Here is a 25,753-nt window from a genome sequence, read left to right on the forward strand (position 1 = left end):
AATGTCACATTTCGAAAGCATGTCGAAAGCATGAAATCATTTTCTTATTAACGATCGATCATTTTAGAACGCACAATTAAAGTAGTCATGTGTCACTGATAGATAATTTCTTTCCAGAGAAAAACGACTTGGCCGTATCCTATTTGTAAATGATAATACGAGGACGCGGCAACATGGTTCGCACGGTAAAACAATGAATGAACCAAATGATTTTTTAATTCGTGTATACCTAGTTCGTTTTGAGGCTACGTTTCACGCACGCGGCAAAATACGAACGAACCGTTTTCTATATTATTATACCGACGTTTCTCCTTCATTGACGCAACGAAACGTCATTGTTTGCCGTAAATATCCATGACCAACGTATCACCACCTATTTATTAGGAGCGTGCAATTGTGGGCAACCGTCGCATATATAGCTTGATTCACGTTGAGTATCACAGTGTTCGAATTATTGAAGAAAATGGGAATTTTCCAAATCAATAGTATTTCAGGAATATTTTAGCAAATAGTCAAGGTTCTATTTGCTAAAATATTCCTGAAATGGAAAATTCCCATTTTTTTCAAATAGGACTTCCACATTTCTTCGTGATCCGGCTACATACAATTCTAAGTAACTTTTGTCTACGATGTTTGTTTGTTTTTCTTTTTCTGACCTATTGCTTCTGACAATGTGTAAAGAACGAAGAATTACTTGAACTACGCAAAAATAGAAGGCAGAATTAATGGACCGGCAAAGCACCATCCAAAAATAGTACCACTAGATTTTACACGCCCATATCAAATTTCACAAAGATTTCATGAATTTCCCAAAGATTTTACGGAAAAAAGAAAATTTTAAAATCTCTTTTCAATAAGTGAGACAGTTTTGTTAGTGTCTAACCAAGAAATCCAAATTAAACATCCCACCAATCAAGTTAATTTGATAATAGAACGTTTATACTTATGTCTTGTGCATTTTTTTGTTTACCAAGAACGCTATTTGCTCATCGAAGGATCGAGCGATATGTCCCTAAAAAACATTATTTTTCTTAAAAAAAAAACATTTACAAATTTTTCAGGTACATTTTCCAGCACACGGCATAAATACCTCAGCGTCGCGTCACATATTGAATTATTGAATCCTCTAAATTTCCCGAAATTCCCCCAGAAACTACCCAAAATACCAATAAATTGACCACTTCTTATTTGACCAGTTAAATTAGATCAAAATGTTTTAAATAACGTCTTGCAATTGTAGAGTGTTATCTATCATTATTTAATAATAATATGTATTTTACAATAAATGATTATCAATTTACCTATTATTATTATTATTACGTATTATTATTATTATTATTATTATTATTATATATAGAAATTACATTTCTACACCAAAAAATCCATATCAGACATCACATAAGCCTAAAAAAACAAAATAGTAAACTAGAAAGGAATTGTTAGGTTATTAGAAAACTCCACGGCACTTAGAGCATTATACATCGACAAAAGATCTCATCAGGTTTAATGAAGTAAGCGCAGCCTTTATTGGTGAATTTCAGAAAAATATTAGGTAGGCATTAATTGTGCCATAATTCTTAAAACGGCCATTGAATTGGCAATTTAAATAGTTGGTGGTGGATTAAGCAACAAAGCTTGAGAAAAAATTCGTGTGAACCGACTATAATGTTAAGATCTGCTTCAAAAAGTTTTGTTTTACATTATAAGATGTCATTTTTTTAATGTCTTAGAGTTTGATATATGAAGTATGTTTCAAGGCGAATCAAAGCACTTGAAGTTGATTTAGGAAAAAAGATCGTTCTGAAATAAATAAATAAATATAAATTTCATTATATTTTTAAGATTATTTTGCTCAATTGACACAAAAAAATTTGACCGGTCAATTCCACAACCTTACCTTAGATCTCCTATGAAGTTTCTTTCTAATTTTATATTGGCATTTTTAAAAATTTTATTTGTTTATTTTTTAAATCGTTTTTATTAATGCTCAAAGTGCTAAAAAAAAATTTTTGGAAATGCATAAAAATATTCCAAATTTCTCCATGATTTTATGGACTGGAGAAATGCATGCATGCATTCTCCAGCAGGTAAGGAAGGTACGCGTTTACGGTTGGGTACCTAAAAAAAATTTTACTTAATCCGAGCTTAAGAATTGCTAGAAATTTCTAGTGCCCAAATGTCCAATGTTGCCATTGATTTCGGATAGATCTGAATCTTAATAACGATGGAACCGTGAGATGCAATTTGTAAAAACGGATTATTATTTCCGGTGATAAGACGCGTCGCGATATAATCTCAAGCGCTTTGAAGAAAAAAAAAACAAGGTAAACGATCTGACGATTTGAATGCGGCCTACGTCGCAAAAAAGTGCAAGAGAAACAATGGTGGCCGTTTAATGTCCCTCCCAACACAATTGATAATAGCTGGCGCGCTTTTAATTATCGCCATAGCTCGGTAGTGCCCCTGTATTGTTCTTTGTCTAGACTCCGGGCACCGGACAAGACTGGCATTATGGTCGAGCGGTTGCGGTTTTTGCATTTTAAATAGGCGTTTCGCCAAAAAATAAAATAAAAGGTTTAACAAGGTGTCATTACTACCAATGTTGTCATCTGTGCCGTAGTGGTAATACCCCCGCCTCTCTTTAGATTGAAAAGAAAAGACGCTGTTGAAGCTGCTCAAAAATACACACAGCCGTAATGACTGATATTGTTTTATACATTTCAATGAATCGTCGTTTATCTGAACCCTTACATGAATCAACGAGTGTGAGTTGCAACCAGAGAAACATTCCGGGAGCATGCTTATATGGCGTAATAAATAGAATTGCCATTTACACTTAACTTTAAAACTGAAATCCCTGAAATATTTGTGACATCCATTTATTTCCATTCATTAAAGCATATTTAAATAATAAGCAAATTAACATTAAAAAAATAAGTTTCAGTTATTTGCAGATTGCGTCTAAGGTGTAACATTTGGTTGGACCATATAGCAACTAGACATTTAGAGGTTCTGCCCATGCTGACAGTAGAGGAACTCATGAAGCAACTATGTAATTTTTTTTGAGAAGCTCCATTCAACGGGCGGATGCGCGCGAGATTTAAAATTTCGTTTTTAACGAATGATAGCTCTAATGGCAAATTCTGACGTTTATCCCATAAGACCTTGCGGCTTTCAACACACAACATGGCCGCTGACTGATCGTCCGTGTTTGGATGCGGCATTTTTAAGGCAGAATTTTCTCAAAATATGTCGAAATCCTATTAAATTTTCAGTCAAAAAAGGAGTTAAGGTCTGGAAAAGCAGTGTAGAATTGCAGCACTCGCGTCGGCGTCAATATAATTCTGTAATTAATTTGGCGTTTTTGTTCTTGAAGCCCTGTAGATACGACGCATGCATACATGTATATTTTCATGTAAGCTATTTTCCGATTTGTTTTGTTTGTAAATCGACGCAAATCGACTGATAGGTTTAATCTCTATTGAAATAACTTTGAGATGCTAGATATCGCACAAGAAACATATTTAATGGAAAAAGTCTTCAAGAAGCACCGCCTATAGACAGTAGTTGAATATGGGTATATCTTATGCTTGTTCTGGTAAAAATTCAACTTGCAGCTTAATTATTTTCTTATATTTCCTGTAATTCTTGTACACTAAAACATATGACCCAAACATTCTTCGTGGCTATTTAAGTGTATCTAAAAAAACGTATGGGAATTCTTTTAGTAATTTCTGTAAGTCTATTTTATAGTTGTAAAATATATAGTAATCACTGTTTCTCGAAGATCTTATTAGGTCCTCATATTTGCCACATTTGCTGTAATTTCATCAAAGAACAAAGTATGGAAAGCACCAATTATACAAGTTTGTGAGTAAGGTACGGAGATATTGACACCAAAAATAAAAACAGCAATGGTATAGGGCACTGACTGTTCTGTGCGTTGCTAATTATGTTCGCATTTCAGTTGTGCTCATAAAAATTAATCGATTTTCCAGAAAAATTAAAGCAATGTCACACGTCAGTCTATTGGGGGTTGACGCTTACACACCTTCTCTACGAAAATATCATAGCCACCTGCAACGCATCACTTTTTAACGTAGTAGGGCCACTATATTATCTTATAGCTATATGGGTTGGACGGTAATCAATTTTCACATAGCATTGGTGCTGTCTCTTTTAAAGAATTCAATAACTAACTAACCAAAATTATTCCCGACAGCAATTTTTTTTTTTTTTGAAATATAGATATTCCCCTATAAGGTTGTCTAAGGTAAGCTGGCGTTTTAAAGTGATCCTTTGCGCACTCCTGATCAGTGCCTATATTACATATACATTGGTACATAGATATAATATTTAAAATGATAATGACGTAATTCATTTATTCAACAATGAAAACTTCGTCACCGTTACCACTGACTCATCAAAAATGAGAAGTGAACTCCGGGAACTCGAATAAAAAATTGCGTTCTCATAATCTAGCCGTTTTCTTGGTAATTTACTAATTGCCGTAGAGCCGAAAATAATGTGGCTGTTTGTGTTGTTATATACACTCATTCAACGTCACTTTCAAGCATATTCCGATCGACGCGTTTGATGTTTTCAGCAGACACCGCGACGCGCCGTCCAGAGGATGTGACAGACCTCATGACGAGGGCGTCCGCCCGATTGGTATTCATCGGTCTGTCCCAGAGAAAATCTCTTGGAAAATGTCCGCCCATTAATAAATTATTCATTAGGAAGCGGTTATTATTATCACCTTAACGCTGCTTAAGACCGTCCCTTTTAATTGTGACTAACTCGTTTTTTTTTCTTTCAACGATATTTTAGGGTCTGTAGTACTTGTTACCCATTCCCTTTCTCTTATTATATAGGGTGAGAATCCTCGAATGATTTTAGAAAGAAAAATTACTTAATTATAACAAGTCATCTTAGATTTTGAGCCTACGTGGATATCCTCCCAAAATGGCAACAAAATATCAATATTTTTAGTTTTTGTTTTTTTTTGCACAAAAAGGTAAGTAAGTCACAGATAAAACTTGCTCCAAAAATTAGAGTAAAAAAATTATGATTAAAACGCGTGTATACAATTTCATAAAAGTACCTAGAGGGATAAGAAAATTATTTCTTATTATTACCGCATGTTGACATAAACACTTAAGTGGTCGGCACTCCATTTATCCACACTTCTTGAATATATAATGGAGTTATGGCCGGTCATCAGAAAAAAATTGAAATAAATAAAAATCAATTTTTAAATGGTTGAAACTCGCATGAGGCTGATGCTTGTTTTTTTTTTCTTTTAATATGAAGTTGTATATAGAGGTGTATGCGTTTAATATTGAACAAAATCACAAAAAAATCAATTCTTTTATATTAGACTCAATATTAGGCAAACATTTTTTAAACTTATTTAAAAATTCGGAATAAAGAAACAATATTGAAAAAGTAAGTAACATTTGGAGATACAAATAAGGATATTCCTATTTACACGCCAGCGGATAAGCGCGGTGAAAATCGAGGTAAAAACATATAAGTAACAGAGGTTAAATTCTACTTGCTACGAAGAAAATATAAATTTGTGAAATTCACAAAAATATCTAGATTCCGATTTAAAAAAGTGTTAAATTTCAGTACTCATATTTTCCAATTGATTAAAATTTTTAAAATGCTTGTTTAGTAGCTTAATTTTGTTGGCAATCATGAATGGGTAAAACACGTTTCGGCTAAAAATATGGGAACCTTAAACAATTGCAATAAACTCACCAGGCTTGAGGATGAGCCGCATTTTGTTGCTGCAGCCCCCTGAGTTGAACCCTGACTTCCCCCAGAAAAACATCATCGCTCATGCCAGGGGTGTCATGCCACAATGACACTAGCAGCTCACAGATTTCAGTCTCACTGTCACTGTCCTCAGAACTATTAAATGAAAACACTTCTTCAAATTGTGGATTTGTTGTTTTTTTGCGAGTTTTCGTCCTTTTTGACACCCTTTTACCGTTTGTGTATGTTACAGACACTAAGGCGTAGGGATCGCACGCACCATTTTTGAGAGTTAAATCTCTGCACTCGACAATCCGCACTGATAACTTCTTATTAGCACCATAATTCGATCTGCTTCGATTATTGTACACAGGTTCAAATTTTATCTCGATATTCGCTTTACCCTGCACCTCCGAATCTGCGTCAACCGCTTTTATGGGAAACCAGTGGTCTTTGGTGTTGTATGAGGCCAAATGCTCCCTCCTAATAGCAACTTTGCCCAAGATCTTATCTTGCTTGTTATTTTGACGGTCTTTATCATAAACATAGATAGAGATGAAACGGAAATGTCTTGGGACGTCAAACTGGAATTCCTCGCCGAAAAATGGGCTAAAATACATCAAAAATTAACATACAGGGGCGTTTTTGAACCTCCCGCTCACCTCAAAGTTTGGTAAACCACAGAAGTTCTAAATATTTCTTCTTGGTCCAACGATAACGTACAATACACATCTCTCTGAGTCGAAGACCCGTGCGAACGTGCTTGCAGATTTTTCGCTTCTCCTAAAAAACGAAACAATTAGCTCAAAGCGTCATTAAAAATCGTTTGATACACAAATCCAGCCACCTGCATTCAAATCGAACCTTAAATTCTCGATGACGTATTGCCACACTTATTAAACATTCGAATGTCGTTTGGCTGATTGGCAATTATTTATTGGGAAAGATTTACGTACCGATTTTGATTTTGAGCCGTTCCACTAGCCTAACTTTGTAATTGTCTTCCGCCATGTTTGCTACTCCATGTTCTCGGCCGAAAAGTGAATGGACGACTCGAAACACGACGGAATACGATGCACGCCGCAGCAGCGTTGCCACGTCGACAATGACTTTCAGATAGTACTAATAAAGGTGGTATTATTATTCAAAAATATATAAAAAACTGTTATAATTTGTTAGTGTAAAGGACAATTTTCTAATTACTGTCTCATGGCGTTATTCTGAGAATCAATTTTAGGCACACTGGTTTTTCTAAAGACATATTCTCCTCCGATTTATTTCTCTTATATTTTTATTACCTACCTCAACGAAATTACTAAAATGATTTTTTTGTAAGTATTACGGATAATTTTTGTACGTCACGTGGGTAAAAACAGTGCCGATTAATCAAAGCTGTGAAAGCCTCACATTTCAGTAAATAAGTCTGGTTGATCTATGTTTAATTGCAGTAATTTGTAATTACATAATGATTTTACCCACTAGAGTAACTTTGATTTTTTACTTCAAGCACATAACTATTAAAAATTAACCCCATCCATGATACTATCAAATCTAATTTGAACTCGTTAATATTAAACAATAAGTAAATTTACCCATAAAAAAATTTAAAGGCTTTTTTTGTTACTTTTACTGTAGAAAAAATTTGAATTATCACGGTTTCTAGAAGTAAATTGTATTTCTATAACTACGTACATGCCTATGTGTCCTACGTTTGACGTTCGATGTTTATTTACTGTCGGGGGACGTCACTAGAAAAAGATAGCGGGTTTGCGGCATTTTTAAATCCTTTTTTATTTGCAATTTAAGTTAGAGTTACAAAAATCTGTGAAATAACCTATACTACCAAAATTTCAATTAAAATCAATATTTAAAATGCAATAACCGGTATCAAATATGTAGCTCGACTGTTTAAAAATCGTTTAGTCAACTACAGAGTTGTTCAAACGGAAAACCGAAAAACCGGTAGACGTAGCAACATGGCGCCGTCTTCGAATTGATGCGGTCTGGCAAGAGTGCCCGAGAGAGAAAAAGACAGACGGCAAGTGAGACGCTAAACCGTACACAATCCCACACGTTTTGGGTTTATTTAACGACGCGCCTTCGAAAAGAGTTTAAAAAGCTCGACCGACTTCCTCTCTAAATGCCGCATTATCGTCGGGTTTTTCGCCGAGGAAGTAAGACGAAAATCGCAAGGGTCACGTGAGGGTAGGATCGATAACCTAGCGCGCGATTGTCATGAATGAAAGGTGACGTAGGTATTATAGGTATGCTACGACACTGCTGCTGCATCGGGGGTAAAGATACGCACTCGCGCGGTAATATGAATGAACGGACGGTATCGATTAATTATTTTTCGCTGAAAAACCATTCACGAGTTCGATACCGATAACGAAATGCCGGAAAACGATTAGACTTTGACCGCCCACGCGAATAATTAATGCAAATATACCTGCTCGATCGCATGTTATATTTTCGGAACGAGAAGCGCGTTTATAAAAATCCGCCTTGTGTAAACAATTAATAATTTCGTAATTTGGCCGGTCGCTATTCATAGAACTCATTCATGTATCGTAATTGCGGAAAACATGTGTGCTTTGCCGATAAATTCGGTAAATATACGCGTTAATGGTCGATAGTATTGACCTTAGGGTGCTTTTTTTTAATTAATACGTATATCAAAAGCATAAAAAACTGATTGGAAGAATTGAAAAATTTATGCTGATGCTAATTAAAGTGAGCATTCGTTATTTCCAAACGCAAATACGTATGCAATGTGACCCAAATTTACCCATTAAATAGTTTCCAGTTTACCAACTTGAGGTCGGGACTTTGATTCAATAAAAAAATTCAAGCTATTCTGATGATGTGATGTGACTGAGACAAACTTTAAAATAGAGATTGTAGTCTTTCTCTTGATCGTTTATATAAGTGAGGGTGTTTAGGTTGTCAGATTACTTTATTTACTGATATATCTTTATTAAAATGTGTTGCCCAACTTCTTTAAAACCCTTCGAACAAAGCGCATAGAAATTGATATACATGGAAATTCAAGATATTTAAGTCCTTCTTAAAAATATAATGAAAAAGTTATTGGTCGGGAAAGAGCAGGGTGCATTTTTTCAGGAGACATCAGATACGCACGATTTACCTAAATAGTTAACATTTTTTGTTTCTTGACAAAGAAAAAATTTTCAATATTTTTTTTAAATCTATAGGTAATGAATATGAACACTGGGTGCAATAATGGCATATATTAAAAAATAGATATTTTTAGTTAATTGTACCATAAAGCTCGCATATTTGTATTGTAACAACGAACAATACCGGCACAGTTATCTTACTTTAGTTCCGCTAGAGCGAGAGTGAGAGCCATCATTGAATTTCCCGCGTTTTTCAACGATCTTACGCGCAAAACCGGCACATAACCCAGTGTGTCTGTGATCGCCGCAGAATACGTAGTGTTCGTAAAAAAAAAGTTTAATGACATAATGGATTTGCTAAAAAGTAATGCTATTAAAAAATGTCACAGTCTCTGTTATAATAGCTTGAAAGGTGCCAAAGACGGCTTTTTAGTTACATTGAAAATAGCACTTTTTGTTTGTTTACATGCCATGATGATAATTCTTGTTACTTAGAATTTTAAGGACAGTAGCTCTCTATCAAAAACTATGTTCCGTTGTTTTTTATTGTTTACGTGATAAGAGACTACTAATCTGATAGTTGTTTTTTTATTTTAGAAATAATACCTACTAACCAAAATTAACCAGAACGATTTTTTTTTTAGTTATAGCTTTTCGATGTTTTTCGTAGCTATTGTTTGCATACCAAGACACATTTTTTAGCGTTTTATGTTTAGCAAGAGTTAACGAAAATTCTAATATTCATTATCAAGCCATTTATTTACCCATCTAGTAAACTTATACTTTTGTGAAGAGAAATTTCCTTGGCGCCAATAAATTGGAAAGATAGTCCATTATTACATAAAAAGGTAGTAAAACAAATATTAATAATTACAGACCAGTTACAGTCACCATGGTTTTCTCGAAGTTGTTTGAGTACGCATATTTGCAACGACTTTCATTCTATCTTGAAAACAATTAAATACTATCTGATAACCAGTTCCGTTTTCGAAGTGGGAGATCCTCCATTCAAGCAGTTACTTTATTCTTGGAGGGTATTGTTAATCCTATAGAGTCCAGCGAGCGTCTTGATGGGGTATTCTGTGATCTCGCAAGGGCATTGGATTATGTAGATCACGGCATAATGTTATCGAAAATATCTTGCGGATAAGCGTTCGTCCACTGAAATTTGTGGAGTCCTTTTTATCTTATAAGAAACAATATGTTAGCCTAATGTATAAAACGGATGGTGTATACACTGAAATAAAGTTGAAGTCATCCATGGTAAAATGATCATCCCTCTTGTATCGACGGTTTAGAGAGTTTGCGTGGCTCGAAAGAGTTCGAGAAAACAGCGTTTAAAAAGCTTACTGATGACTTTACGATATCTATGACGAGTAGGTGTGATTCATGCCTGGAAGACAAATGTAACATTGTTTTTGAGTGATGTGATTGATTTAATGATAATAACTTATAGATTAATCCACTGAAACATCTTTTATAAGATTCCATTATAGTGAAAAGCCATGTAGAGACCTTTCGCTTCATATGAATAGTGAAGATTTAATTTGATATTCATTTATTTATTGCTCTTCTTTGGTATGAGGGTTGGGGGCCATTACATAACCTGAAGGATATTTTAACAGAATCACAAATATTAAGTGTTTATTGGTCGGAAATGGTCGACTGATTCGACAAATGCGCTTGTGGTTAATATTGTATAGTCGATATTATGTATTTGAAATGCCTGTTTATGTGTTTCAAAATAAATCAGGATTTTTCGTTGACCAGTAATTTTTACTCTGTGAATAGATCTATAGACGTTAGAGTTCCTTTTGCGAAATATAATAGTTCTTATAGAATTCCAAGTGTAAGTAGTGTGCGATTTTTTAACCTCTTACCGAATGAAATTAAAATGTGTGATAATTAGTGTAGAAGAGTACTTTAGTTAATCTTTTTCCTTCCTTGTTTATAGATTACTGTTTGTAATCTTAGAATATGCGTCATTTTGTTGTAATTCATTATTGACAATCTCCTACACATTGAATTTTTCGAATTGAAAAACAAAGATTATTTTTATTATTATAAAGTCAAACCCTATAAAAAAAAGATACCCGAGCATTGCAAAAATTGTCGGAATTCGTTTGTTTAATCTTCGCGTAGCTTGATCTCTTACCTATCTAATATTATCTAAGAAATTTCTCAAATTATAAAATATAACTTCCGTGTTCATTTTAATCCTTCGGAATTCTAGATGTGAAAATATGAAAGAAAAAAACAAATTTCCAATATTTAAAATTCGACTGTTTTTGGAAACCAAAATGTAAATTTTATGCGGAAAAAACACGTTTGATGTATTTTTGGAATTAATATATCGTACATTATTTAAACAAGAACACTGTTGTGTACAGAATGACGGCACCGGATGTGAGTATTTATATTTTGATATAAAAGTTGTAATATTGCTGCTCGCTTGGATGTAGATTCTGTAACATATAAAATAGTACGAGCGGTTTCGTTAAAATTTTATTTGTTTACGTTAAACGATAAGCGAGGATCGATGGGGGAAGGTCAGATGGGGGGCCGTATTGATAGCAATATCGGTTGTGTTGTATAACCTAAGTTTGCTTTGCGTGGCAATTCCGTAATTCTATAACAATTTAAGTCAAAAAGAAAACGGAACAAATAGCCAAACCCCAGCTAGATAACAAACGACTTGTAACGCTTTAAAAATGTTATACGATTGGTGATAAAAAGTAGGTCGATCAAACTAATTTATTAATTATAATACTTATAACGCCCTTATTGTTTAAAATAGACGACTGTCAATTTATCGATTTCATATACGCCAGTTGATCTCTTCAATCAAACCATTTAGGTATTCAATTAATTAATGTTTAATTGAAACTTATTAGTTGTGAATTAAATATAGTCTAGTCTGTCCAGAAAAAGATGAGGACATTGTTATTAACGATCAAAATTATTGAGTCATTTCATTCTGCAGAGTCGTTGTGATCCCGATTTAAGTTGCAGGCCATACTGCAGCATTGGCATTGCAGTACCTGGCCAAGTGTACTGTCCCATCAATCCTGATGATAATATTTAGAAATTGGGCGTAGTATATTTTTTGAATAATCGCCAATATTGGCGTTTCCACTCATAACTAGATGTAGTGTTAGATTTATTTTTTTGTTATTTTGTTATCTTATGTTCACTTTTTTTGCGAAACCAAAAAAAATGGAACAAAAAATTTGCATTAAATTTTGTGTCACAAATGGAATATAGTGCTTAAAAACACTTGAAATGTTGAAAAAGTCATAAAGTGAATCTACTATGAGCAAAAATTGTTTATAAGTGGTACAAGCTGTTCCAAGATGGCTGAAAAGACGCCGATGACGAATCTCGCTCTGGACACGCCAGCGCGTCGATAACTGATGAAATCGTTGAAGAAGTGGAATAAATGGTGTTGAAAAATAGTCGAATAACTATTAGAGAAGTGACTGAAGACGTCGGTATCTCTATTCCCTCGTGCCATGCAATTTTTGGACAGCGAAATTTGTTTCGAAACAGCTTAATTTTGAAAACAAAATGACCGTCGAAAGTGCATCGCTTAAGAGCCGTTAAACGACGTCAATGATTATCATGATATGCTCAATGGAAGAACCCAGAATCGCTAAAACCGAAAAAATCACATCAAGTTCGATCAAACGTCAAGAGTTCTTACCACAAGGTCGTATGGTCAATTAAGAGTATTATCTTGAAGTTTTGCACCGTTTGCGAGAAGCAATACGAAGAAAACATCCGGGAAAACAATTCATGCTCCTGCTCACTCATGGTTGCTTGTGTCTAACTTTTTGCGACTTTTTTCTGTTCCCAAAACTCAAGAAACCCAAGAAAGGAAGGAGGATTAAAACGATTGAGGAGATAATGAAAAATCGCTGGAACTCAAGACTATACCAGAAAGTGCTTCCCAGAAGTGCTTCAAGGATTGGAAATAACGTTGGCACATCTGTTTTATATCTGGGGGTAGGGGGAGTTACTTTGAAGGGACTAACATTAATTTTGATGAATAAATAAATTCTATTTTGGTTTTCTAGAAATTTTAATAGCTATAATAATGCAGTATATAAATGTTAATAATATAAAGAAGAATACATTTAATTTATATTTCAATTCAACATACATAAAATATTTGTTTAAATAATATAGATTGGCTGAAATTTTTTAGGGCAATGAAATATAAATATATAAGCCTATGAATAAAAGATCTACTGAACGTAGCAAAATATTTACAAAGATTAAAAAATGAATTTGCAGTGCGTCTTTTTGCAGGAGAATTTCCAATACGTACCAGATGTGGGTGTATGTACAGGAATAAAGGTAGACTAAACGGTGCTTCCTGCATATCCGAAAATATCCGATCAGGGTCGTTTTAAAATCCTCATTACAGTTTAATATTATTCTCCAATTTATTTACTAGTGTTATATAGTAATCGTTCTATTCGTCATGCCTAATAAAATTCTCTGTCTAAGTACCGGATGTCCCATTTATTATAGTTCCTTGTACGAAACTTCGTTATTATTAAAGATAAAAAGCTACTTTTTGAACATTACTAATATTGAAAATAATTTGAACTCAAAGTTTTGTTTTTTCGGGGTCCGAATGTTAAATGCAAGAATAAATTTTCATTGCATAATTTATATTCGTTATATAGTTGTTTTCACTAATGGTTCAATTTAAATTTTATTTTTTTACTACTTCCCCTAAAATACCCAGTCACCCAGTACTAATCAAGACCGCATAAAGTGTAAGACGTCCACTCCGTTAGCTACTATGGCGGGCCAATTCGGAAGTTTCCGGTACTTTAGCCACGGATTTGGGAAGTACTGGATTTTTTGGTAGATTTTAGGGAGTGACTTTTCTCACATGTTTGTCAGTTCTGATTTTGACGTCACACGTCACTTAACGAGGCTGTTTTGCAAAAATGTTCTCAGAAGTTAATGGTCTTAGAAAAAGTTTAGTCTGCAACACGTCGATAAATTTCTTTAATCACTCCTTTATTTTAAACACTCCCACCTTTGAGCGCTGCTCGCTCTTAGTTAACCTAGAGACTAACATGGCGTTCATCAAACTTGTATGATATAGTATTTCGCGATGCTTCAACACTCAAAATATTTTTTTTTACATTTTATGTATTGTATCTATTCTGATATCATTATAATATAATAATCTAATCAATATAATCTATTCAAAAATCATTGTTTGGATGTTTTGAACTTCCGGGCGTCAATGTAAACACTTAAATTGGGATTCTAAACTGCTAGTGATTGATTGATACAGGAATTTAAAGTTAGGTTTTATAGGATTCTGTAGGTAACAATAAAACTATCGAAGCTATAAAATGGCTTTTTGAGACAATATATTAGTATAATTCATAATAAATAATAATTGTCTTTTGTCATAAAATAATAAAACACATAACGGCTTTAAATTCAAACATCACCAAATCAAAATATGATTTATATTAAAAAAGATATGGCGTATACAAGTCCTAACAGCGTTGGACCGTAGTCTGCAAACGACATCTTTGTATCTTCAATATTAACTACCACTGACGACCACAACGACACATCGATAGTGGGATATCACATTGGAAAATTTTGTATGTGCGACATTTTAGAAAACTGTTTTCGAAATTTGAAACAAAAAAAACAGGTAAATAAAAAATGCACTATAGGTTACCAACATTATATTAGTGAAGACCTTATTTCCTAAAGTGGTGTATCCTCCTTGTTATCCAATACTAATACTTAAGAATTGATTAAATTTATAAATAAAGACATTATATATTATAGGTACTTTGCACATGAATACCTCATTTTAGATTATGCCCACAAGTTATTATCTGATTACAAATTGTGCAATCGCATAAGACAATTAAAAAAATAAGTAACCAAAAAGTATTGTGCCACAAATGGTAATGTAATTCCCCACAATTCGAACGTGTATCATCGAGCAATTCATAAAGACCACATCCCATTCTTTGTGCCGGACGAACCAAATATGCAAAACGAAAATTGAATTACAAATTCAAAATGGACGCCTTTTGTGAATGGACGGGAAGTAACATGATTAATTTAGAGTGATCAGTATTACTGAAATTTTAACTGACACTAAAATGTTAAAATATTAAATATGTTTCAATTAGTTAAAAACGCCTTTTCAGAAATCACAGTATTTCATAAAAACCATAAAAACCACATCCCATTCTTGGCACGACTAATAGCTTTAAATATTAAATATAGCTTTAAATATTAAATATTCCTTGAAAGTGCCTTTTCCGAAGTTTCTTTTATGGCTTTGCAGGATATCTCGCCAATTTTGCAAGACTCAAAATTACGTTGGAACATGACGTCAGTATACAACGGCTGTCGCTGCCTTTTTGAGTGGTTTTTGAATTGCTTAATTTTTTATATACAGGGTGGTAATTATGAAGCTCCAGTTACATTCTACTTTTAAAAGTTACCTATGTATCATTTCACATCTCCTTGGTGTTGAAAATGTCTCAATATGAAATTGTCTAAAGCAAATTCACAAAAAAATATTTATACCAAAATTTCTTATACCAACGTATTTATTTTTAATGAAGTTGATAGAGCAGAATAATTCTGTCCACCTAAGAAGTTCAGCGGTGGAACCTAATTTAATATTTTTAAGACACTTAACATTTCTAATAATTTATATTTGTGTAAAATGTGTATTTTGAAATGTTTAGAGCTAATTTAATTTTAATTTCTAAATATAGCCACGCTACTGGATTCTACGAAATTACATCAGTAACCAAAACTAACCGAAACTATTATTATAGAATGTTGAGGTGTTGTCATGTCAAGGTCAACATGCAATGGAAATGCATGTCCATCACAATTCCTACTTTTTTTTTGATCATCTAATATTGAAATTTACCTTCGCGTAAAGAGTAGTCAATCTAATTCGATTTTCAAAATTTACGTAAACATACCAAAACCAAAACCAAACCAAACTAACGGATAATGGTTTGTGTTAATTGATGCACTACCAACGGGAAAAGTTTAGAGTAAGTGCATCAATTCATAGTAAATATCTGTAGACCATTTTCCGAGTGATTGATCCCGTGATATTGCATCTCACTGAGAGAAAATAGAAGTCCGTATGCGAGATATAATTTTATTTTAATTCTTTCGAACGAAGAGAAGCAAACATACAGGATGTTCACACACTCGGTTCTGACGTTTTAAAAATACATCGTCAAAACGGTGGCGTTCCGGCAAATCTAAAATTAATTTTAGACATCGGGGCTCGGTGGCCTATACGTCTATACTACGCCATGTATTAAAAAAAAGCGATAACCGGGGGAGTTATATGAATTCAAATTTAATTAGTCAAAAAGATTTATTTTATATATTATTATGTAAATTTCGGTAATAGCTGGATGATGTACAAAGACAACCTAGAATTCCATTTCTGCTAGTTAATAAGGTTTTTTCATTTTTTAATTTTATGTTTATTATTTATTCGTGCTAGGAAATTATGCATTCGTATAACATATAACTGAAGCTTAAGGAGCCAACAGTAACGTAAGCCAATTCCAGTAATCAATAAGAGACGCGGAGGAATGCAAAAGATTTGTAAATAGTATTACAGTAGGCTGTTTTTTTGAAAAACTCACCACTCTCAATGTCATAAGGACTGGTAGAGAATATTTCATTAATTTTTAGCTTTTACAATTTTTTAGATTAAATTAAACTAATAATATTGGAACAATAATAGCGATATGCAACAGAGTTATTTTTTCCTACAAGGTGAAGAAAATTACAGCAAAAAAAAACTTCTAGAATGCATCCCCAAAATTGTAGATGGCGAAAGTTTCATTTGTAGTACAAAACATTTTGCAGGGGCACTTTTATTTTTATTAACAAATAGTTGCTATTGTTGTTCCGATATTCCACTCGACTATGTGTGTATATGTATGTGAAGTTACTTACTATGATTAAAATACCGCCGTTTATTAACAATATTATACATAATAATTTGACATCTGAATATGGTTTATATAGCCTACAATCATTTTCTTGAAATAACTGTAGGTATCACAATTACTCTATATAACTACTAACATATGTTAACTTTTAAAAAGACACTTCTGTATTCTCACGAAAATATGTCCGGTCAACCAAAACTTTTGTTATTGTTATTAAGTATTTGTCAGAAATTTATTCGACCTGTTCACATGTTTAATTGTTATTCCCAATTGAGAATTTGCAAAAAGGAATAATTTATCAATTCTACAACAATGAATAAGCACCAATACTTAAAAAGATATAGGTAGTATGCAAAACAACCTGTAAATCGTATTGTTGAGGTAAGCACGCTCACAATATAGATATATAGAAATAATAAAAAAGGGAACATAAAGCAATTTCCGGTTAAATCGGATTATAAACTGGGAACTTATCCAGCAATTTGTATTGTTCTAGTCGGGAAACACTTTCCGCAACTTGACATTAAGCTGAAACGACATAGTGTCGAACTGATGTAAAAATATAAATACCTCTTGGGAAGTATGTCCCGAACAATAAAAACATTACGGAAAACAATGAACGTGTCTGAGATAGCGAAATTTTCCTTTTTAATTGTTTCTTGTGGCCGTTTGTTGAAAAGCAAAAACAATTGTTTTGTTATTTCCCAAAGCCAAAGCCCGAGGACTTTTTGTTTCGAATTGTCAAAATTTTAACTCAGCAATTAAGTTACGCTGTTAGGACGATTTTACGCCATACTACAAAACAAAGAGAAAATATACATTTATGATGAGCAATAAACAGAAAAATGCAAGCACATGTATGTTTTCAAAATTCGATTTTTTTTAGAATTTCGCAACAGGTTATGTCATTTACCTAAGAATTTTTATTAATCAAATGAATTCAAACAGCTATTAGTATGATTCATAACGTTTAAACTCAAAATATAACAATGGGTTTAATTTTGTATGATGAAAACTTTACTTAAAGCACTGCTGCTGAGGGATTTTGACGGCGATTTCTACATCACCCACTTTCAGAATCAAGGAAAAGTTTTTCCTTTAAAATGATACTTCATTTAATTTAAAAAATGCTGTAATAGCAAAAATAATATAAATAATTCATTACTTGAATGAGTACCAGTACTCCTTATCTATTTAAGTTTGCTTTATTTGAAAGTCTATTAAATTTGACGAACCCATCACTGTCAAGTATAATTAACTGCTTTTTAATGGGGAAACATATTTCTTGGTTCATTATGCATTTTACAATAGCACTCATTAGATTACAAAAAGTTATAGCAATATTTATACATTTTACATAATTTGAAACATAATTTGATCTAATTAATACTCAACATTTTGCATACAGTTATAGCTAACAAAAATAAATTTTAAAAGTTTGAAGTATTATTTTCGCCTTGCTTTTACCTATAAAGTGAAATAATTAAATTTTTTGAAACTTTCGTTTGATTGCAATTTGGTAATCAGGGTCGACTTAAAACTGTGTTATTTTTCTACAAAACTGCCAAATACAAAATAAAATAAAACTAGTACATAATTTTGGAAAGCCAAAAACAAGATGAATAATAATAATAATGATGATTTGACGGTATCCCATTAAAGAAACCAACTTTTGCTTGACCAGAGCAGCAAATATTCTTGTCGCATTGGTTACTGTAATTCATGCCCAATAAGGAGGCAGAAACAGAAGGAAACATTTTATGTAAAAACCGTTAAATTTGCTGACCAAAGTCTAGTTTAATTTTCTTCTTTTGAAAATAAAGAAGCGTTGGAAAAGTCACACTAATATCGTACTTAGAATATCTACAGGTTGCGATTACGGGAGACACTTTGCACCGAGCCATTATTCAGACTTGCGGTTGCGTATTTTTTTGTTTACGCGTCTGCAAAGCGGAAGCGAAAAACCACAAGCGCACAATTTCAACACTCGGGAATCCTCAACGCGCAAACACGCTCTCGAACGGGAAGTACTGGAAGTCCTTGTTGAAAATTTCGGTGAAGGCGGTACCGACCAAATCATTGATTAATGGCGCCATAATAACGAAACCCGGTTGCCACGCGTTGTTGATTATCCAATCGAGCATGTTTTCTGAAATTCCGAAAAATGTTTTGCAAACATTGAACTTCTTCTGCACGATTTGGTAACATAAAATTACCATAAAGACTGACAGATCGACTCACTTTGTACGGTGGAAATTATGATGTTGATGTTATTTTTTCTTTGCTAGAGAAATAGTATTTCGTTATTTAACTTCTAATAATATGTACGTTCGTGAGGAGTGCACACTTTAAGTTGGACAGCATTTAGCAGAATTTATTGTTCACAAATTCGTATTGTAAACAAACAACAACAGTTTTATGTAATCACCTTTATGTAATGCAATTTTTTGATTAATTTCTTCTATAATAAATTTTCATGATAATTTTTTTTCATGCCTACCCTTACCAATACACCCGCAATGTTAACAACTTCTTGGGCAATAAAGAATTGTCGTTGTAAACCTGGCCTTAAACAAGATGTTTTTCTTTTTTTGCACTCCCTTCTGTAAAATACCCAATTAGACACCAATCAAGCGTGCAGAAAGCGCCACTTTACCACGTGAGTTTCGTTTCACAAGGATCCGAACCACTTCGGACATTTCCGGGATATTCCGCACGCGTTTGGAATCAATCGGATGTTTTCGGAGATTTTACCGCAAAAACCAACGGTAGTACAAAAAGTTCAAAGTTTGGTGAACTTTTTAGGTTACTCGTTTATTAAAAACACGCTCTGCTCGTGACTCAAATGCCGTTTACCACACGTATTGCATAATAAACTATTCTTTCTATTTTCCTAAGTTCCTACACATATCTAGCACTTTTGGAACCTTTAGTACAATTCTTTATTTTTTTTTGTAAACAAATCTGTCAAATGGTTCAATTTGTCCTAGGCAGGGTCATAACAAAACAGTTTTATATAGCATGCCCTACTTCCACAAATAAAGAGGGGAGTAGGAGATTGAAACTCCAAACCAAAGAATATCTAAGAAAAAATAGAAATTTCAATGCCAACAGATATTTATATTAATGTCAAAATTCCTACACAATATGAAGATGCATAAAGACTGTCTCATTTTTAATGTGTCGGTAGGATAAGGTGGTCAGACTTTTAGATGGGCAAATCGGGACAATTCTGTTGTAGTGGGGGGAGGTATCAACAAAAATTTTCATACAGAATAAAAATAACATCGTAATGTTTCTTAATTCCTAACATAAGTACAATTTATAAATATAACAAAATGTAATATTTGACACATAAAATGGGATTTCGTTAATTTATAAAAAACATTATTTGTATCGCTAGACAAATTGTGAAATATGGGGACGCGAGAACGGGACGTCTGGTCACCTTAACGTAGGGGAAACTTCTTTATATTATATTCTTTATATTACATTGAATGGCGCCTGTAGTTTTTGAGGTACATGGAAAAATTGAACAATTGTCGATTTAAAAAAATTCGTCTGCCCTTAATATGAATGGATCTTTTGATTTTGTAGACATTTTTCTAGTGCAACTTTTTAAAAGAAATAAAATGGCACATTATCGTTATTAAATATTCTTATTATACAACCGATTTTTGGGCCAGATCATAAACTGATATTAAATAAGATAATGGGTGATACATTTGAAAATTACTTGATAAAATTGTCTGCTTCTTGCTACTGGAATATAAGCTTCTTCCAGTCAACAAATATTTCGAATTATTTCATTTAACTTCGCTCGTTAGCCTGGCGCATCCGCCTTATAATTATCGTTTTAAAGTGACTTACCCACAATCGTCCTACCCCCAGCTAAATTGCCTATATGCAATTCTAACTTTTTGCAAGTCTGAATGTTGCATTTCACTTTCAGTGGCGGTCGCTTTACGGGATTGCCTCTCAAGTCCCTCGCAGGCTTTCTCATCACTGTCAGCGTCTGCACATAGTCGAACAGCTTAAGATTCCAGGAACCCGAATTTTTAATTTTCTGACCAAGGAATGTGCCCTCGATTTCATAGTAACCATCAAGACGCTTGTCGGGAAAGAACTGCGTGACATGGACCGTATTTTTAGGCAAATCGCTTCTATGAAAATAAGTAAATGAACCTAAATTAGTAGACGAAGTAAACGATAACAGTGTAAACTTCCAAAAGCCAGCAGTTTTGGAACGTATAACTAATCGCTACCTAAATTTTGTAACTTGCGATTCTGTCCACCCAGATTCTGTGACATTCCTGAGGACGAGTTTGTAGTCGAAAAAGGCGTTACTTCTCTTCTGACGCACTTCGGTTGCGTAGAAAGGATCGAACGGATCCACACCATATTCCGGCAAGCCTGTAGATGCAATAAACATAACATACACATTGTCTATAAAGTAATGCTTGACAGAAACAGGGTCGTTTCAGAGTTCTTCAGGCAATAGCTTTAAAATATTATTACCTGTTGCATTTTCTTTAGCGGTTGGATCTGTTAAGTAGTATTTTGTGAAACTGTGCACTTGGCATTGTTCGTGTCTGCGCAATTTTAAAATTGACAATCCCGACATTGATTTCAGTAAAAAATTTCTGACATTTGTAGTATAAGCAAATAAACCGCAATAAATTGACCCCAAAAATTACTTCCGGGTGATGAAACATTTGTGCAGCAGAACAAATTTCTGCAGAATTGGCTTGTAAATTTCGGACCATAAATAAAAGGCAAATCTTATGCGGTTTTGTTTAAGTTCAATCAATATGGAGCAGAAAATCGTTCCTATTGTCGTGGTTTAATTATCTTCAAATAGGAATGAAACGAATCGACAAGCAATGTCACCACAGTTCTAAAATATATAAAAACGAAATAAAAAACCGCAATGGTACTGTAACAAACAATTTCGCCCAAGGTGTCAGTGAAATTTAATTGCCTTTAGCATATCAAAGAATCAATAGGATTCGTTGATTCCTTAAAACGTAATGCTTACCTTGTTTAAAGTATGGGTTTAAAGAGTTCATTCCTTCTTTCACACAGGTATCGAATGCGGTCGATCCCATCTTACATTTTCCAAAATAGTTTTCTGCAAGAATATGCGAGTTCAGTTGACAATCAATTTAACAATTGTGTTGCGAAATAAAGCCTAACGAAAAGAAAATTAACGCTTAAGAATGGCCCGATAGATGAAACTATGTAAGGTATATAAATGTTTCAAATATTGTAGATTTAAAAATATTATGATTTTTCTTCCAGAATAAAAATTGTGAAACTTGGATAAATTAGTGATAGCTCGAAGTATTGCACCGACCACGAAACAGATCATAAAAATACACTAATTAAGGAAACCTATAATATAAATTATTTTCAAAAATATTAATAATAAATAAATGAAGTTCATTCGCAGAAAATTAATTACTACACACATATTTGCATAGATTATATACAATTATTCGCAAAAAGAGACTAAAGGCAATTTAGAATTAGTCAAAGTTCAGTCCTAAAAGTATTAAGTATTACAATTATATGTCTAGACATAAAAGCTAAGTTTTATGATCCTAAGATTAGATTTTGAATAGACAAGGGAAGTGATAGAAAAAAAAAGAAAATAAAGTAGAACATAAGGATTTAAAGGCGTATTCACAATTAAAACGTAATCCACCGAACGGTTTACAAACCCATAAACCTTTATTTTTGAAGATAATCGGTTCATTCTTATTTTGTCTTAACAAGCGTCGAATCTGCTTCTTGTGGCCTCTAAAATTCAAAGCCTTCTGACAAATCTGGCAGTAAATTTTTTACGACGGCGATAGATCTGCCTTTTATAAAGATAAAGATTTCATCTCTATTCTATCTCGTGAATGTATAAATGAAATAATATGAAATGAAAAAATAATGTATTAATGAAAGGCAGGACTGAATTGTTTAGGTAAGCGTGTCTGTTATTTCATAATTTGGTAGTGGGATGACGATTATAGTCGTTCTTACAGCGTTTCGACTTAATCTTAAGTCTGGGAATCGCTATTACCTTTTTTGTAAAAACACAGACGTTACGGTTTTGTAAACAATGTTTCTACGATATTTGCAGATACTTACTCAAATCCACTTGGCATGTCGTACCACCGATTAGCAACACAAACGTGAACAGCAGTCGCGACATTTTTGTTTTCAAAAAATGCATCGGAAAAATTATACTTAAATACTTATTTTTGCAAACATTGGAAAAAATTAATTAGAACCTATATGTCGAACCGCGACTACTTTATTTTCTCGATATACACGGTGTGTACGTGCATGTGTTATTTCTCAATAAACGAAGAATCTGAACAACGCTCCCCCACCTTAGCGCAACGATTTACCCAATTTTATCTTTGAAAACGCCTGGTAGCACATTTTTAAGTATTAAAAGCTTTCTACTATAGACAGTGTGCAATAATGTGTTACCTAATCGGTCCACATTATGTATAACACAATTTTCTTCTTCTGCCGATATCAGTGTGTGCGAGAGAAAGGACTTGTAGAGAAATGGGGGAGACAATGACCTCCTTAACTTTGATACGAAATGTTACTTAAAACCGCTGACTATTGTTTAAAACATTGACCAAATATACATTTTTTAAACAAAATTTTCTCAGAAAATGACTGGATAACTCAAAAAAAGCATGTCTAGCCCAAGGTGGCTACAACCTATACTTTAAAAATGTAGAACGTTTGTAATTAAAGAAGATATCTAAAATCTGTTTACGTCGTGAATATGTAGTCCAAAAATTTGCGGTCCAACCCTGTACGTTTAAAAGTAATTTTGGTGTGAAATATTTTCGAATGCACGAAACTTGTACTTATACCTATTATAAGAAAATAGTTTAAATTGCTTATATAATTTGCGCAAATTGACAATTATCAAACTGTGATTAGGGGTAGAATCAAATGCGATTAGTATTATAATAACATAAAAATGATGCTTTACGTGCAACGAGGTTCTATCGCAATTAACTGCTTAATTTGAATTTAAATAATTGCGGAAATTTCTTCATGGCGTGAATTTCTTTAAGCTGGTTTCAGTTAATAAAATGTATGGTCCTGTATCTTTTGAGATTGTGTTTTATTTCTACGGATAAAATACAGTACTATGATTTTATTATTTATAAAAAATTTCATTAATCTTTATTTGAGCCTTCCCGCAATTTTCTTGTTCGAAACACACCTCGTCAAGTGTAAAACATGCACAAACAATTGCTAAAATATTTCGTCATTGTCTCCAGCAAAAGTGCTATTTTTAGCGAAACACTGTGTTTATATTAAGTCAGTCTTAAAAATTATAAGAACTAATTAAAGAACAGGCAAGCGTGAAAAAATGTTTTCCAGTTGATTTATGTGGGTTACAAATAAAGGCGGAAAGTTATAAAAATGTTTATAACTTTGCAGAAAAAGATAGGAGGTAGTTATAGTCTAAATTTCGTTTTAATACATGCATATTGAAGTTGTAGTGTGACAAAGCTTTATTATTATAGTAATAGATAGGCCAAATTCTTCAATAAATTTAAAATCATTCATCAAATTCACAGCAGAAATGTTTAGAGCGCAGAACATCAGCAATTAATACTAATAGACAATACGATGCCATTAAATATATAAAATACTCAATAATTACCCAAAGTACGTTTTTATTTAAAATCTAATGTATTTTCAAGTTTTACAATGTACTTTACTGCATTTTCTAGCTCTCAACAGATGTATTATTAATTACAATATTAATTAAAGTAGGAGCAACATATTGTCTTTTAAAAGCATATGAATTTAACGCTTTTAAACTTGCCAAAAGTTGCTGGATTCAAAATAAATATCATTTTGTAACGAATTTTCAAATTGAATTTTTTGTTTTTTTGGTAGTTTTTTAAATGGGTGCTTCTTATAGCAGTCTGCTGTGATAACTGGCTGGAGAAGAAACACCATCTGAAATAGGGGAACGTCATTTGCAACTCTAAAACGAAAGCTATAGCAAATGTGTCACTCGATTAATGCAATTGAGGCAGATTACTTAGATTTGTAACCATATAAATTCTATCCTACATGTAAGGCTATTGTTTTGAAAACTATTGTTAAAGTTGCATTAAATTGAATTGAATTATTTAATATTTAACGTATAATTTCATTAAGCGAGATTTGAGCAAAATATTATTTCGTCGTTTTGATGATAATTAAAAATGTGCACGAAGCTCTCCGCAATTTTTCGATAAGTTTGAGGCACCGTTTGCTATTTTTATTCTTATTTTATATAACATTGAGTTGGATAGGTGAGACATGAGACTCGAATTTTAGTACGAAAATCTTAACCCAAGCACTCCAATGCCTCATTTCAATACCAAGGCGTTTTACAACAGTTTCAGTGTTATTGATTGTTATACTCACAATAACGAATATCAATTTCATTAAGATCACTTACAAATGTTTGTCATATATGGAAGCTCCACGAAAATGAAACTGTATGAAATTATCCTCTTCAATGGAATGACTGATACAAAGTAACATTTTTTTCTTTCAATATTGTTTCCCATTGATTTTATGATTAGGGTTGACCCTATTTTTATTTTAATTTGTTGATTGATTATTACATTCACCATTTTTTCTTTTTTTCATTATCTTTACTATATTTCATGAAAATCAGAGAAACTCGGCATGTCCAGTTTCCGTCATTGTACTATTAAATTACTGTTAATTTCCGTGCAACGATAGAAATGCGGGTTTACAACCTATCTCAAAGCGCGACATGCAGAGAAAGTCATCGCTGTACCGAGTGTCCGAGCT

The 25,753-nt window shown here is 33.1% G+C and overlaps 2 protein-coding genes across 2 annotated transcripts in view; both read right to left on the reverse strand.

Moving 5' to 3' along the window:
- The window catches only part of LOC132696723 (GTPase-activating protein), a 31,204-nt gene extending 24,402 nt beyond the window's left edge, over nucleotides 1-6,802 (reverse strand). The window contains exons 1-3 of the mRNA XM_060661715.1: nucleotides 6,720-6,802; nucleotides 6,426-6,546; nucleotides 5,767-6,372 (exon numbers count right to left, since the gene is read on the reverse strand). Of these exons, the coding sequence (XP_060517698.1) occupies nucleotides 5,767-6,372; nucleotides 6,426-6,546; nucleotides 6,720-6,774 (782 nt within the window). The 5' untranslated portion in view covers nucleotides 6,775-6,802. The remainder of the gene's footprint in view (nucleotides 1-5,766; nucleotides 6,373-6,425; nucleotides 6,547-6,719) is intronic.
- Nucleotides 6,803-13,081: 6,279 nt separating this feature from the next.
- On the reverse strand, nucleotides 13,082-23,119 carry LOC132696822 (uncharacterized). The gene is made up of 5 exons (XM_060661874.1): nucleotides 23,045-23,119; nucleotides 21,942-22,034; nucleotides 21,169-21,316; nucleotides 20,774-21,066; nucleotides 13,082-19,052 (listed from the first exon to the last, which is right to left on the reverse strand). Exons 1-5 carry the CDS (start codon nucleotides 23,106-23,108, stop codon nucleotides 18,901-18,903), a joined length of 750 nt encoding a protein of 249 aa, XP_060517857.1. The 5' UTR covers nucleotides 23,109-23,119; the 3' UTR covers nucleotides 13,082-18,900.
- Nucleotides 23,120-25,753: the final 2,634 nt, after the last annotated feature.

Source organism: Cylas formicarius, unplaced genomic scaffold, assembly GCF_029955315.1.
Source record: "Cylas formicarius isolate icCylForm1 unplaced genomic scaffold, icCylForm1.1 PGA_scaffold_1__22_contigs__length_36826433, whole genome shotgun sequence".
In the NCBI taxonomy this organism is placed as follows: domain Eukaryota; kingdom Metazoa; phylum Arthropoda; class Insecta; order Coleoptera; family Brentidae; genus Cylas; species Cylas formicarius.

Excerpts from the sequence above, each read along its gene's own strand:
- LOC132696822 (XM_060661874.1), bottom strand. The coding sequence starts at position 23,108 with ATGTCGCGACTGCTGTTCACGTTTGTGTTGCTAATCGGTGGTACGACA. Across the intron at positions 21,067-21,168 it reads TCGCAAGTTACAAAATTTAG|AAGCGATTTGCCTAAAAATA; the intron begins GTAGCGATTAGT and ends TTATTTTCATAG. Across the intron at positions 19,053-20,773 it reads TGGGGGTAGGACGATTGTGG|AAAACATGCTCGATTGGATA; the intron begins GTAAGTCACTTT and ends TCGGAATTTCAG.